Below are 16067 nucleotides of genomic sequence, written 5' to 3'. Positions count from 1 at the left end.
AATATGGAAACTGAGGCTCAGTGAAGTTATTTACTTAAATGATAAATTAATCTGAAATGCATATAAAATTAAAGAGTGTGGTAAGTTGGTGCTTTTTAAACTAGGTCAGTACTTGAAATGTTTTCCTATTTAGGAAATCCAAATGAATAAATTGTATTAATACTATATTTGGCATAATAGCCCTTTGCAAATGTGCTGCTTTGCCTAATTATTTACATTCATGGTGATAAGATGGCTATATTTGGAAGAGGAGATTAGAAAGTCAATTTTTAGGCTTCTAGGGAATGCCTTTCATTTGAAATTGTGTTTTTTAAGGAGTAAATTCAAATTAAAAATTGTTCAATATGAACAGCAACAGAAACTCCCGGCATTCTTACTTGGCTAAAACTGGTTCCTGTGATCCTTCACACTGGACTTCTTTAATCGGATCCACACCCCAAGGACTTAGTAGAACCTGGTGACTTCCTAAATATAAAATACCAAAGACATAATAGATAATTAAATAGACCAGTTGCATATTTTGCAAGCTTGTTGTGAAGTAACCTTCCTTTCTACTCTATTAGCATAAGTTTTTAAGTTTTGTGTTAGTCTTTAGTCAGGAGACTTTGTGTGTACACACCTGCAACTTCATAATAGCCTGAACAAGAGAAAGAGAATACTTTTAAAAGTATTTTGAAGCATATTTGAGAATTAATCATAGCTAGGTTCTCATTTCTCTTCGTCTCTCCCTTCCTCCCTCCCTCCCTCCCTCCCTCTTCCTTCCTTCCTTCCTTCCTTCCTTCCTTCCTTCCTTCCTTCCTTCCTTCCTTCCTTCCTTCCTTCCTTCCTTCCTTCCTTCCTTCCTTCCTTCCTTCCTTCCTTCCTTCCTTCCTTCCTTCCTTCCTTCCTTCCTTCCTTCCCTTTTCTTATTCTTGTACTTCCTCTTTCTCCTCTCCTCCTCTTCCTCCTCCTCCTTCTCCTTGTTCTCCTCCTCCTTTTTGTCTTCTGGTTGCTCCTCCTCAGAAGCCAACCATATAGTTTCAAAGAAAGAAGTGAAAGCCATTTGATATAAACATCTGACATCAAAAGGTCTTTGGAAGTTAAAACTTGATTAATGACAAATAAATGGGTTAGAGCCGTTTCTGAGAGTCCTTGGGGACCAGGGGATTGGTCCCACAAGGGCTATTTTAGTAAGTTTGCTTCTTTATCCTTCTGATCAGTTGACATCACTGGTATACATCTGAATGATATTTCTTGACCTTCTCCTCTAAAGCATCTTTGGGTTGGGATATATTACTTTAAGTATAACCCTGGGGGTCAATGTGAAAAAAAAAACACAAAAAAACAAGAGAATGTGGGAAAAGGGAATGGAAGTTATGGCCTACTGATATTTCTTGGTAAACTTGGAACATTCTTCTAGATGTTATAGAATGGGGGATCTTAACCTTTTGTGTGTTTTGTATCCCTTATTATCAAAAAGTAAAGCCTGTGGACTTCTGAGAATAGTATTTTTTAAGGCAGGAAATAAAATATATATGATTACAAAGGAAATGTTTTTTTTTTTCATTTTTGAGGTTTTATTTATTTTAACCTGAACTTAATAAATGAAACAAACATTTCCATAACATAGTAGAATACAAAAAAGTACATGAAACTGAAAAAGTATTATATATAACATTATTTTAAAATATATAATAAAGCTATCATGTAACTTTGTTTCTTCCCTTTGCAGCTCTTACCCTAGAGATGGCTGCCATTAGACACAAATATGTGTGTGTGTGTGTGTGTGTGTGTGTGTGTGTGTGTGTGCAACCATTGTATACATACTTCTATTTATCAGGTTTTTTTTTTTTCCCCTGGATACAGATAGTGGTTTTTTCCACATTAACTTTGTAGTTAATTTGTAAAATAGTCAAAATGATTTAGCAACTCAGAATTGTTCTTAAGACATTATTGTTACTGTATACCTTAACATGGAAATAGTTTTCAAAATATTTAGCAACTTCATGGACTCCCTTGAATCTAACCATTGATCTCCAATGGCTGTGTACCTTCTACTTCCTAGCTTAATGGGGTAGATTTCCTATCATCTTTTTTTTTTCCTGATCTTTCCTAATTTACACTTTAAAAAAATTTCATGACTTTCTTGGGCACTTAGAGTATGACATTGGGCCTCATTGCTGCTTTCTAATTGTTGATTTTCCAACAAACAAACTACTCTCCCCTCATCCCTATTCCCATCTCCAGATATGTGAAATGCATAGGTACTGCAATAGATTTATCTTCTTCTGCAGAAGAAGTTTTCAATAGAGAAATTGTTAGCTGTCTACAAGTTCCATGAAGATTATGAACCTTTTAGATGAGTTTAGAGAATAAGTAAGATATAGAACAAGGCAGTTTGGTATCTCAGTGGATAGAGTGCTGGACCTGGAGCTAAGAAGACTCATCTTTGTGATTTAAAATCACTTCACCCTGTTTGCCTCAGTTTCCTCATCTGTCAAATGAGTTGGAGAAGGAAATGGCAAACCACTCCAGTATCTTTGCCAAGAAAACCCCAAATGGAGTCATGGAGAGTTAGACATGCTTGAAAAATGCCTGGAAACAAATAGGACATAGGAAATTTAATATAACTATCAGAGTAGGATGAATACTGTATAGAATGAAAGAAAAATAGTCTTGCTATAGATTCTTTGTGCTTGAAAGGAATAGAAATAGACTAACATCAGGGATGTGTTGCTAAGTATTTAACAACCTGTTTTATTTATATATATGTTTATATATATGTATGTCTGTATGTGTCTGTGTGTATACACACATGTGTACACATGATGTCCTTTATTTTATTGCTGAGGCAATTGGGGTTAAATGACTTGTCCAAGGTCACACAGCCAGGAAGTATTAAGTGTCTGAGGCCAAATTTGAACTCAGGTCCTCCTGACTTCAGGGCTGGTGCTCTATCCACTACTCTATCCAACGAGAGAGAGAGAGAGAGAGAGAGAGAGAGAGAGAGAGAGAGAGAGAGAGAGAGAGAGAGAGAGAGAGAGAGAGAAAGAGAGAGAGAGAGAAAGAGAGAGAGAAAGAAAGAAAGAAAGAAAGAAAGAAAGAAAGAAAGAAAGAAAGAAAGAAAGAAAGAAAGAAAGAAAGAAAGAAAGAAAGAAAGAGAAAGAGAAAGAGAGAGATAGATAGATAGAGCTGGTGCTCTATCCAACTAGCTACCCCTATACAATGCCCTTTTAAGTTTAATCTGTTTCTTCCCATTTTCCCATTACCTTCTTAAATCTAGACAATCAATCAAATAATAAATCTCTAATATCTACAAATATTGTGAACCTAATAGATGGGTTTAGTGAATAAATTCTTACTCATTTGTTATCTATAAGCAAGAGGAAATCATAAGGATATAATGAAGGGGAAAAATAAGCAAATGAAGAGAAAACAGAAGAATAAAAGAGACAGAAAAATAGTTAAGATACCTGATAATGATAAAATGACCTGATGATATATTTATTGACTTGGAAAATAAATGTATATTCAAATAAGGTTGTGGGGCATTGAGACCAAGTGCTATGAGAGCAAGTCCAGAATGGAGACAAAAGAAGGATTGGATTTGGAGTCAAGATTCAAATGTCAACTCTGCCATTTGCTAATTGTGTGACTTTGGGCAAAGGCATTTGAACTTTATGGGCCTAAGTTTCCTCATCTATAAAAGAAAAGAGTTGGACTAAATGAATCTAAGGTCCCCTTCTACCTTTAAAGTTACCATTTTAGAATCTGAGGATTATCTGGAGAAAGTGAATCAATAAATACAAAAGAAGGCAACTGAAGGTGTAAGTTATAGGAAAATTATTTTTATGTAGGAATATTTTGTATATATATATTTTATATAGGAAAAATAAATTTCAAATTATTTTGAGGGGACAATGACATTTTTTAAAAAAATTAATTTCTTAATTTATGGGATAAAACAAGCATTTCCATAACATGATATAAAAGATGATTGCACAATTCTTTTTTTTCCTCTTTTCCCCATCATTTTATAAAGGCCTATTCATTTTTTAAAATTTTTTTTATTTTTTGAGGCTGGGGTTAAGTGACTTGCCCAGGGTCACACAGCTAGGAAGTGTTAAGTGTCTGAGACCAGATTTGAACTCGGGTCCTCCTGAATTCAAGGCTGGTGTTCTATCCACTGTGCCACCTAGCTGCCTCCTAAAGGCCTATTCATAATGATGAAAATAGTTGTGCATCTAGCTACCTAATTTTCAGCAATAAGACATCATTTATAGTCAGGTGTATTAATTGCTCATCATTTACAATTACTTCTTTAGAAAGAGATCTTGTGTATTTTTCAATGTCTTCATCCTGTTTTTAAAAAATAAAGGAAGGAAAAAAGGGGGGAAGAAATTTACATAATAACTTTATTATATATTTAAACAGAATAGTAAGTTGTACATAATATATTTGTAATTTTACATGAAAAAATATTCTTCAGTCTGTACTCAGAGTTCATCAGCTCTTTCTCAGGAGGTAGAACTTTTTTGATCATGAGTCCTTTGGAATTGTCTTAGATCATTGCCTTAATCAGAGTACCTAAATATTTCAAAATTAATCATTATTACAATATTGCAATTACCATGTACAAAATTTTCCTGATTGTGTTCATATGATTTTTGCATCTGTTTATGTAAGTCTTCTCAGATTTATCTGAAAGAATTCTCATCTTCATTTCTTACAGCACTATAGTATTCTATCAATTTATATACTACAAATTGTTCAATCATTTCCCAATTGATAAACATCCTCTCAGTTTCCATTTCTTTGCACCATAAAAAGCTGCTATAAATATTTTTGAACAAATAAATCCTTTTCTTTTTTTGTAATCTCTTTGGATACAAACCTAATAGTGGTGTCACTGGGTCAAAAGGTATGCACGTTTTTATGCCCTTTGAGTAAAGTTCCACATTATTCTCCAGAATGGTTGGATCATTTCACAACTCTATCAACACTGTGTTAGTGTACCTATTTTTCCACAATCTCTGTGGCATTTTTCATTGTCCTTTTGTGTCATGTTAGCCAATCTGATAGGTGTGAAATGAGTCATTTTAATTTGTAATTCTCTAATTGGTAGTGATATAGAGACTTTTTTCCACTGATAGCTTTTCTTCCAAAGACTACCTATTTGACCATTTATCAATTGGGGAATTGCCCTTTACATAGTGTTTCAATAAATCAATCATTAAACATTTATTAAGTGCCTATTATATGCCAGGCATTGTGCTAAGTGCTAGGGATTAAAAAAAAAAGAGGCAAAAGATAGTCCTGCCCTCTAGGAATTTACAATCTCTGTCTCTCTCTCCTTATATATACTCTCCATGTATTGATAGATAGATAGATAGATAGATAGATAGATAGATAGATAGATAGATAGATAGAGTTAGACTTATAAAGCATGATATATAGATAAGTAGATAGACAGATGATCTCATTTGATTCTTACAACAATCCTATGAGATAGATCCTCTTATTATTCCCAATTTGAAGAAACTGAAATGAAGAGTGGGTAGATGCCTTGCTTAGAGTCATATAGTAGAAAGTATCTGAGGCAAGATTCAAACTTGTTTTATTGACTTCCAAGACTGGCACTTTATCTTCAAGGCAACCGAGCTTCCAAAAAACCCAAAACAAAACCAAGCCACAAATACACAAAAATATAGATAGAAAGATAAAATAAGATGAAAGAGACAGTATTGGATAGATGTGATGGGATCACATAGGATAGGACCAGGTAGTTCAGCTAGGATAGGATAAGACAAATGGAAGTACAAGGGGCTACATGCCTTCACTTTGTGCCCGTGGAAATAGGGCTATATTTCATCTTGTTCTCCATCCTGGAGCTGTGACCTGTGCTTTCTGGCTCTCCCCTGTACAGCTAAAGAACAAGTTCATGAAGAAACTTCCCCGTGATGCAGAAGCCTCCAATGTTCTGGTTGGGGAAGTGGACTTCCTGGAGAGCCCTTTCATTGCCTTTGTTCGATTACAGCAGGCTGTCATGCTGGGCGCCCTGACTGAGGTTCCAGTGCCCACACGGTAAGAAATGGTCCCTGTCCAGCTGGAATCCTCCAAAAGAGATTTCCCTCTAACAACCAACCAACCCAGTAACTAAATAAATAAATGGTTATTGCCCGAGGCATGTATCACCTGTTGGACTTCTGTGTCTTCTGGACGCAGATGGATATGGGAGCTGAAATAAGGGATGACCAAAGCTGCTTGACATGGCTCTGACACTTCATGAGAACTAAACCAAACCATGGAAAGACATTTTTTCTCAGATTAGTTCTAGAATTAGGAAGATCTGAGGTGTAATAGGGGGATAAATGAATCAGACCCCCCATTCTCTGTGAGTTTACCATTTTGTAGGGGTTGAGATGTAAGAGTTCCTAATTATAATCCAAAATACAGAGGGAGGCTTGGTGGTGTAGTGGATAGACATCCTTGAGCTAGCCAGCCTTGGGCTTAGGTCCTGTTTCTGATGCAAACTGGCTGTATGATTCTAGATATACAGAGTTAATTTCCTAGGGCTTGAGATAGGGCAGAGAAAGAAGGGGCTAATCTGCACTGTTCAGAAACTTTCCTTATTCAAGAATTCCCTATACCATGAAATCCAGATCCAGTTTTTAACTCTCTCCCATGGAAGCTTAAAATATAATGAAGTGCTTTCATAGCAGAGTAAAAAGGCAGTTGTTCTAAGAGCTTGTATTCAGAGACAGACCAATACCACTTAGGTTTATATCTTGAATACCACACATTTAGAGAAATCTGATTTTATGGATATGGAAGCTCTCTCCTTTGATAAACACAATTCCTTCTGTTTTGGATTGCTGGTAAGTATTTTTGTTGTTTTAAAAAATCCAGAGAAAGCATTTTTTAAAATATGTGTTTAAAATAATCCTAACTATTTGATTTACCAATAACATGGAGCTCCATGTGCTGGAGTAAAGTAATTTCTCAGCCAATCTCTGTTTTTCTCTTGTCAGTGATTCCTCACTGTTCTGGGAAATATGGCTGAAGGTGCTCTGCCAGTCAGGGTCAATGACAGGAACCCCAAGTGGTTTAATAGGGTGAGCCAAGAAATCCAAGAGCACATCATTCAATTATCAAAGAGCTATTTGTAGACCATTTTGTGCCTTGAATAGTCATTTTTCCTCTCAGGAAATGGCCTTATCCATTGGCTGTCCTTTGAACTAGCTTGAGCTATAATCACCAAATTGGGGGCCTCATTAGCTGACTTTCCTGAGCAATGCAGGGCCATCTGTAATAACTACATTCTGCAAAATCCAATAAAAGAAATCCCACAAGGTCTGGAGGGCTTATCATGATGGACTGTCTCAGTCTTCGTCCATTCATTTTATTTAATTTATTTTTCTTCCTGATTATCATTATACAAAGATAAAAAATGAAGCAGTTCCTCTCAGGAGCATTAGAGGAAATGGTGAATAGGTAGGAAAGGAAGGGAGAGAAAAGAGGAAAGGAGAAGTTTCAGGGGGGAAAAATGAGAGGAAGTGTTTTTGGAAGGGCAAATAATTTTTCTTGGTACTTTTAAAAGGAATTCATATGCATTTTCTAGTTCCCTAGGCTTTCAATCCAGAGAGAGCAAGTATCCTTAGTAAATTCAGGAAGACAGGAAGAATGTAAGAGTTTCATTATCCTTCACTATTCCCTTTAGGGTAGATAACACAGATGTTCTTCCCTCCTCCATATATCTGCTCTTCTTGGCCCCATCTTCCCATCCGCCATATTCGAAGCTTCCCTGTAAGCATGAACCAGGGCTGAAAAAGATCTTATAATAATAATAACTCTTGTTGCTATTATTATTATTATTATAAGAATTAACACTTAATTAATCTCAATTTATCTCCCAACTGTTAGTATCTTCCTTTTCAAACTCCCTTGGATTTAATGATTTTGTATAATTATTTATATTGGTTTTATATATATATATATATATATGTGTGTGTGTGTGTATATATATATATATATATATATATATACATATATATGTAAATATATACATATATAATAATTATATATGTTTGTATATGTATGTATGCTAAGTTAGTATATTGCTAAAGGACACTAGCTGGCACAGTAGGTAGCGTACTGGACCTGGAATTAGAGAGATTCATCTTCCTGAGTTCAAATCTGCCTTCAAACATTTACTAGTTGTGTGACTCTAGACAAGTCACTTGCTCCTATTTGCCTCAGTTTCCCCACCTGTTAAATGAGTTGGAAGAGGAAATGGAAAACTACTCTAGTATCTTTGCCAAGAAAATACCCAGTGGGGTCATGAAGAATCAGATACAATTGAAATGATTGAACAACAACAAAAATGTTAAATTTATCACAGTAATAACAAAATTGTCTCACTAAACCTCTTCTTTATCTGTACTCTGATTCTATCCTTGTATCACTGCTCCTCTGGCTTTACTTTCTTTTCTTCAGACTTGACTCTGTAGATTAATCAGTTATATTGTCCTTTAGTTTTGAATCTCTTGGTATAGAGTAGAATTTATAACCTTCTTTATTTTCTGGACTGCTCAAGATCATCTAATGAAACCTAGGGACACGTACTCAGAAAAGGCTTTGAAATAACTGAACTTGGAATGCTAAATTTTAGTTTGAAGTTAATGAAAATAAAGATTTAATTTTTCCCATCCCTAAAATTTATCTGCAAACCCCCAAAGTTAAAACAAAAACCCTTAATCTAGAGCTATAGGGAACTCTTTGGTCATCTGATTCACCTTTTTCAGGCACAAAGGTGAAAAATTTGCTTAAGATCATGCAGATAGTCACAGATTGAGAATTTATTCAATGCTCTTCCCACTGCTGACATATTCCAGTATGCAGCCATTATTTTAAAATAGTTTGTTATCTTTAAATATATTTGTTTTTATTATTAAAATATTTTAATGAATCATGTTTATTCAATTGTTTACTAAATATTTTTAAGTATTATTCTTGATGTTAGAGAAGATACGAAATTATTTAGGATATGGACTCTGTCTTCTCAGATCTTCAAGTGAGCTATATGTGTGTATATAGATATGAGAGGTAGGCAGAGACAGAGACAGAGACAGCAAGAGAAACAAAGAAAAAAGATGGGGGGAAGGGAGAGAGAAGGAAGAGAGAGGGAAGGAGGGAGGGAGAGGAGTATTGAGATATATATCTATATATATATATATACACATACACAAATATAAAATAACAAAAATATATAATAAACTCAAAATAATACAGAATGAAAAATGAAGATCATGAGGTAAAAAGTATCATTTGTGAATTGAAGAAGGAAAAAAATATCTTTTTTGCTTGGGGGTTCAGAGAGTTGCCTTTGAGTCTCTAAGAATAAGTAGGATTTTCTCTGTTTATAACCTGTAATATACCTACTTATTTGTATATGGTCTCTCCCATTAGTAAGTAAGCTTATTGAGAATAGGGACTGGTTTTGCCTTTCTTTATATTCCTAGTGCCTTGCACAGTGCCTGGTATGTCATGAGGGCTTGATTAATGCTGTTGAGTGATTTTAGCAAGTGGAGCTGGATAGAGAACATTAGAGATAGAAGGACAAATATAAGCAGTGGCTGAGACCAAGGTAAACACCATTTAAGTAGTAAAGCCACAGAGTAATCATGTGTAAGGGAGGTGGGTAAACTAAGGCTAGAAAGTTATTTTCTACAAGAAGTTCCAGACTGTAGAAAGGCTTGAATGTCAGAATAGGTTTATAGACAATAGAAACTCACTGAAGAGCAATTAATTTGCCAGTAGTATGAAGAAGATTGGAAATGGGAGAGTTTGGTCTCTGAGAGATATTTCAGAGCTTGCCCAATAATACCAAGCCACAATAAGAATAAGAAAGGAGGAGGAATACAAGACACTGCCCAGTTGGAATTGATCTCTTGTTAATTGATGTGATGTGAAAGGTGGAAGACATAAAGTCAGGAATAATAGTCTGGTTGATCAGGGAATAGTGATGCCTTTAAAGAATAAGAAACTCAGAAGGAGGAGTCCATTGAAGAGGAAAGATGAATTCTGTTTGCAAACATAATGACTATTGCTTTGAAAGCTTGTCTTTACTATCCACCTGTTTTAGGTGAAGTATATTTCAGAGCTGAGATGTGTGTGAATGTAGAAGATAGAGGAAGCCCTAAGCCAGACTAACCTGAAATTGTTGAACAACGAGGGGAAGGAAACTGGCATTTATTAAACACCCACTATATGCCATATACTGTGCTAAGTGTTTTACAATTGTCTCCTTTGATCTTCACCAACAACCTTGGGAGTTTGGTGCTATTATTATTCTTATTTTATATTTGAGAAAACTGAGGTAGACAGGAGTTAAGTGACTTGCCCCGTCACAAAGCTAGATAAATGTCTGAGGGAAAAATGGAACTCACTTCTTTCTGACTCTACTGTCACCTAGTTGCGTATGGAACTGAAATAGTCATGATGATGAAGATAATGAAGATGAGGAAGAGAAGAATGGGAAAAAAAAAAACGTGAGGATTTGGGAGGTTGTGAAGTTCTTGCCCTTCAGTTTATATATAAACATGGGATAGTGGGTCTGCATTATAAGTGTGGTCCATCTCATTTATATTCCTTTCTAGGTGGAGGAGCTAATTATATCCTGGTGTAATCAGCTTTAGATGTGAAACTTTAAACTTGATGGGGGATAAGGTCCCCTGACGGAGACTTCTTGAACAAAATCTGTAGGCAGTAATAACTCTAGCTGGACCTTATTTCTAGTTGTAAATAAATAAGAAAAAGAGTCCAGTAACAAAAGCAATCCCTTTTATCCATCCATAGCTGTCATCTTGGGCTGTGGCCTTCTGGCCCCACAGATCTGATGTTTACTCCTAATTTGCTAACAAAGAGAAAGCTTCTGGTTAAAAATAAGATTTGCTCGCTGACATAAAACAGCTTGGATCCCAAACCATGATTAGTGTATGATCAAAGCAGAGTTTGGCAGGATGTATTATATTGTAAAAATCAAAAGTCCTTTTAGACTTGTGAGGTGAAAAAGCTCAGTCGAGGTAACTTGAATTCAGTTATCCAACCCTATTAGTTTTCCCTGATTCTCCCATTTCCCTTTTTTATTATTCTCCTCGATTTGGAGCACTAACATGTACTCAATTCTCAATTTGGAGCACTCTGCTGCTGCAGAGTTAGGCATTCCAACTTGCTTTATGGACAGCAACGCTCCCCTTCTGTATTCAATTAAGTACCTACTAAGGGCAGCTAAGTGGTACCATGTTGAGCCTGGAGTTAGGATGACTCATGTTCCAGAGTTCAAATCCGACCTCAGATACAGACAAGCTGTGTGATGCTGGGCAGTCACTTCACTCTGTGTGCCTCAGTTTCCTCCTCTGCCAAATGAGCTGGAGAAGGAAAGGACAAATGACTCCAGTATCTTTGTCAAGAAAACTCCAAATGGGGTTTACAGTTAGACACAAATCAAAAAGGACAAAACGACAATAAAATGATTATTATAAACTAGGCTTACACAAGGGATTTACAGTCAAATGGGGGAGACAGCAAGCAAACAAAAGCATAAAAAAACAAGCTACATATAGGATAAATAGAAAATAATTGAGAGAGGGAAAGCCCTGAAATTAAGAGTGGTTAGGGAAGACTACTTGTAGAAAGTAGGATTTTGATTTGGACTTAAAGGAAGTCAATATGTGAAGCCAAGGAGAGAAGAGAGAAATTCCAGGAATGGGGGGACAGCCAGGAAAAGTGTCTGGAGATGAGAGATAAAGGGTCTTTTTCATGGATCACTCAGGAGGTCAGGGTCAGTAGATTAAAGAATATATGTAAAGGTCTAAGGTGTAAGAAGACTGGAAAAATAGGAGGACACTGGGTGATGCAAAGCTTTGAATGCCAAAAAGCATTTTGTGTTTGATCCTGAAGGGGATAAAGTACCCCTGGAGTTTAGTGAATATTCCAAGGAATTGATTCTATAAATTGCTTCCAATTAGAATGGGAAGTAGGAAAAAATGAATTCACTTTAAAGGACATGTCATTTTTTTGTCTTTACAGTTCTAATTAAAGAGGGGACTGACTTCTAATATGTCATAGGGTCATAGAATTAGACCTGAAGGTCATTTTACAGATCAGGAAATTAAGTCCTGGAGAAAAGAAATGACTCATTGAAAATTACATAATGAAGAAATGTAATGCAAACTCGGTCCTCTGATTATAATATAATCTCCTTTTAAATTTGACACTGGTCAAGAAATGGAGGTTAGCTTTTTCTTATTTAGAATATTTCTTCATGAGTGCCACTCCAATTGGCTTATTGCTATTATGGAGAATCAGTTAATCATCTTTAGTTTATCCAATACTCTGAATGTGTTACACTACACACATACACACACATGGCACTTGTTATGTGCCAGGCACTGTTATCATCTCATTTCATCTTCATAAGAGTTCTGAGAGGTAGGCTCTATTGTTATGCTCTTTTTACAGAAAATTGAGGCAAAAGTTGTGACTTGCTTAGGATCACTCAGCTCTTCCACTGTGCTACCTAGCTCACCCAGGTTCACATATACACATATGTGTATCTATATGTATATGCATATGTATATTCACATGTCCCACATCATGCTTGACACCACTGGCTATACTCATTGCCAATGTGAAAGGGTTATTTAGTATTCTGGGATATTTAACACAAATAATTCTCTTTCTCTCCATATCTACATATAATATATTATATTTTATTATATATATTTTATTTATAATTTATTTTATATACAAATTGTATTATTTATTATATTTATTATATACACACTAAATATTATACACATAATTATACATTTATCATACACACAATTATTTATACATATTTTATTATATACGCATACATATATATATATACAGGTGCACATATTATTTATATAACATATATAATTTTTCATGGTAAAGATATTGATTTTTTAACTTATTTTTGTATCCGGTGTATTTGTCACATAGAGGACACTTAATAATTGCTTGTTGACAGAGTGACAAACTGATTGCCTCATGTAGCCACTAGAGAACACTTGTTCTTGCATTGCCAATATTGATTGGAACTTTAATGAATATATTTTTACAAAGATGAGGTGCTTACCCTGGGTTATTTAGCACAAAAGATGCATTAAGATAGCAATAGTTCAATCTAAATAGTATTTTAAAGTTTGTAAAATGCTTTACATATCTATGTGTATAAGGTTCTGTTGTGGGTGAATTTCATGTTTTATTTATTACAGATTAGGGAGTTATATTGGGATCCATTAACAGGATATGAACTGGCAGATAAGAAGAAATCCATTTACAAAATGCATTAGGGAAAATGTCAGGTGCTAGGCATATTTCCATTGCTGCACCACATCTGGCCCCTTTGTCCCTCCACTCCTGATGACTTTCTTTTTTACCCCCTACACTGACAGCTGGCACCTTATATGTTAGGTCACACGCCTTACAGCAATAGAAAGGACTTGAGAAACAAGAACAGCTCTGTTGATTATTTCTTAATTCCTCTACTTCTTAAGTGGTTAAAAATATTATACTTCTGAGCTATTCAAATCAATGCCCACTCATGTCAGGAAAAAAAAATCGATCTGATTGTCAAGAGAAGCATTCTAGGTTTAATTTAGTTTTAGTGTTAGAAGTGCTAAAATTTGATTAAAATAATGACTTCCTTCATGCATGAACAAGCTTTTCCTCATGCTAGCTGCTATTGCCATTTCACCTACAGTGATAATACTGGAAAGTGAATCTGTGACTTCACAGGAGAGTTAAATTTTAAGTTCATACACAGGAGATAACTTTTTATAGCTTATCTTATTCTCAGTGGACCTAACTTTCAGAGTCTCTCATTTTTTCCCCCTTTTTGGATTGGTCTTAATGGCAGTTCAAATTGAATGCTTTTGATTAAACATAACGTCTAAGAAAGACAGGGATGCTTAATATTTTTGAGGTTATGGCCCCCTTTGGCCATCTTGTGAAGCTCACAACAGTGTCTTTAAATGCATGACATAAAAACAGTTTTACAAAAGAAACTAACTATACTGAAATCATTATAAAATAATTTTTAAAAGTAATAATTGCTAACTTTGATTAGCTCTTCAAAGTTTCCAAAGCACTTTATAAATACCACTGGGAGGCGGGTGTTGTTGTTGCTATTATTATTATTATTCCTGCTTTAGAGATGAAGAAACTGAAGCAGACAGAGACTATAACTTACCCATGATAAAGCTTGTAAGTGTCTGAGGCCAAATTTGCAGGTCAGCATTCTATTCACTGATCCACTGAGCTTTTTCTGGACTTTAACCCTTTTTTCTAAGAGATCTCTTTCAGTTTCATAGTCCTCTTACTCCCCACTTCCCCCAACTACACTAAATGCTACAAGGAACCTTAGGAAAACCAGCTTTTTCTCTTTTTCCTTGTTTCTTGGCCCTGACTATGAATTAAATGATTGGAGTCCAGATATTACAGTTTTTGTTTAAAGTCAGAGATGGGGCCACCATTATTGAAAGACGATTCCCTAGTTGAATTGGTGCCCCAGATTCCCATTCACATACCTTATTTTCTTAGTCTAGTCTCTGGCCCCCTTTTGATTTGATGTCAGGTCACAGTGGACAACTCAGCCATTCTAATAGCTCATGGTGAATAGTTTCTGATGTTTAAAAGAAAGGGGAAGTGATTTGTGTGGGAGCCATGTTCTTGCCTCTGTAGAAGACATAACTTGATTACAACAGCAGTTCTTTATACATGTCTATGACTTTAGGCTTCTCAAAATGACTGTATATGTTATAATGTCTGATACTTAGAGTAGCTCTTTGAGATGTTAAGGTAGCTTTAGAAAAGGTCTCTAGAACTAGTTCTGCTTTTTAAAGCCATTGAATTCTTGAACACATCACTTAACCTTGATGATTCTTAGTTTTCTTGTCTGTTAAAACAATACCTACCCTTGCAAAACTATTGTGTTCCAACTTTTTCTCCCTCCCTTCCCCCATCTCTTTCCCTAGAGAGCAGTAATACAATATATGTTAAACATGTACAATTCTTCTACACATATTTCCACACTTATGCTGTACAAAAAAATCAGATCAAAAAGGAAAAAAAAATAAGAAAAAACAAAAAGCAAAAAAAACTCCCCAAAACAAAAAAAATAGGTGAAAATGCTATGTTGTCATCCACATTTAGTCCCCATAATCCTCTTTTCTGGAGGCAGATGACTCTCCCTCATAAGTCTATTAGAATTCACCTGATTGACTTTGTTGAAGAGCCATGTCCTTCAGAGTTGAACATTGTATAATCTTGTTGTTGCTGTGTACAATGTTCTCTTGGCTCTACTCACTTTACTTAGCATCAGTTCATGTAAGTCTCTTCATACCAATATGAAATCATCCTGCTGATTATTTCTTAAAGAGCAATACTATTCTATAACATTAATTTACCATTAATTATTTAGCCACTCTCCAACTGATGGATATCCACTCAGTTTCCAGTTCTTTTCCACTAAAAAAAGAGCTGCTAGGGTCATTACTTCTTATCTTCTTTATTATCTTTATTATCTTCTTTTCCAGTTATAGGAATCAGGGCTGGAAGAGCCTTTCTTCTCATAGTGCATTTTAGAGATGAGAAGATTGAAACAAAGGAACTTGCCCCAGGTGAACAAGTAATAAGCAGTGGAATTAGGATTCAAATCTAGGCCTGTGACTTCACATCCTTTGCTTCATCATATATCTCATGCTGTTTTATCTAGATGTTCTCTAATGATAACAATTGATATCGAGCAGAAAGAAATATCAAACTGATCATGTCCAAAAACTAAATTTATCTTTTCCTCTGTACCAGAAATTCTTAGCCTTGAGTTCTTCTTAAAATTTTTACTCGTATTTTATTTTTCTAAATATATGCAAAGATAGTTTTCATCATTCACCTTTGCAAATCCTAGTGTTTCATATTTTTTCCTCTCTCCCTTCTTCCCTTCTGCCCTAAAACCAAGCCATCCGATATAGTTAACCTTGGGTTCTTAACCAAATACC

At 35.2% G+C, this 16067-nt stretch overlaps 1 protein-coding gene across 2 annotated transcripts in view; it reads left to right on the top strand.

Annotated features, from left to right (window-relative positions):
* Positions 1-16067, top strand: part of SLC4A4 (solute carrier family 4 member 4) — a 379308-nt gene that overhangs the window by 256748 nt on the left and 106493 nt on the right. For both annotated transcript variants that reach the window (XM_074274439.1, XM_074274438.1), the window contains exon 8: positions 5906-6063. In XM_074274439.1, the coding sequence (XP_074130540.1) occupies positions 5906-6063 (158 nt within the window). The remainder of the gene's footprint in view (positions 1-5905; positions 6064-16067) is intronic.

Source organism: Sminthopsis crassicaudata, chromosome 6, assembly GCF_048593235.1.
Source record: "Sminthopsis crassicaudata isolate SCR6 chromosome 6, ASM4859323v1, whole genome shotgun sequence".
In the NCBI taxonomy this organism is placed as follows: domain Eukaryota; kingdom Metazoa; phylum Chordata; class Mammalia; order Dasyuromorphia; family Dasyuridae; genus Sminthopsis; species Sminthopsis crassicaudata.
Note: the sequence above shows the minus strand (reverse complement) of the source record. Positions and strands in the feature narration are given on the sequence as shown.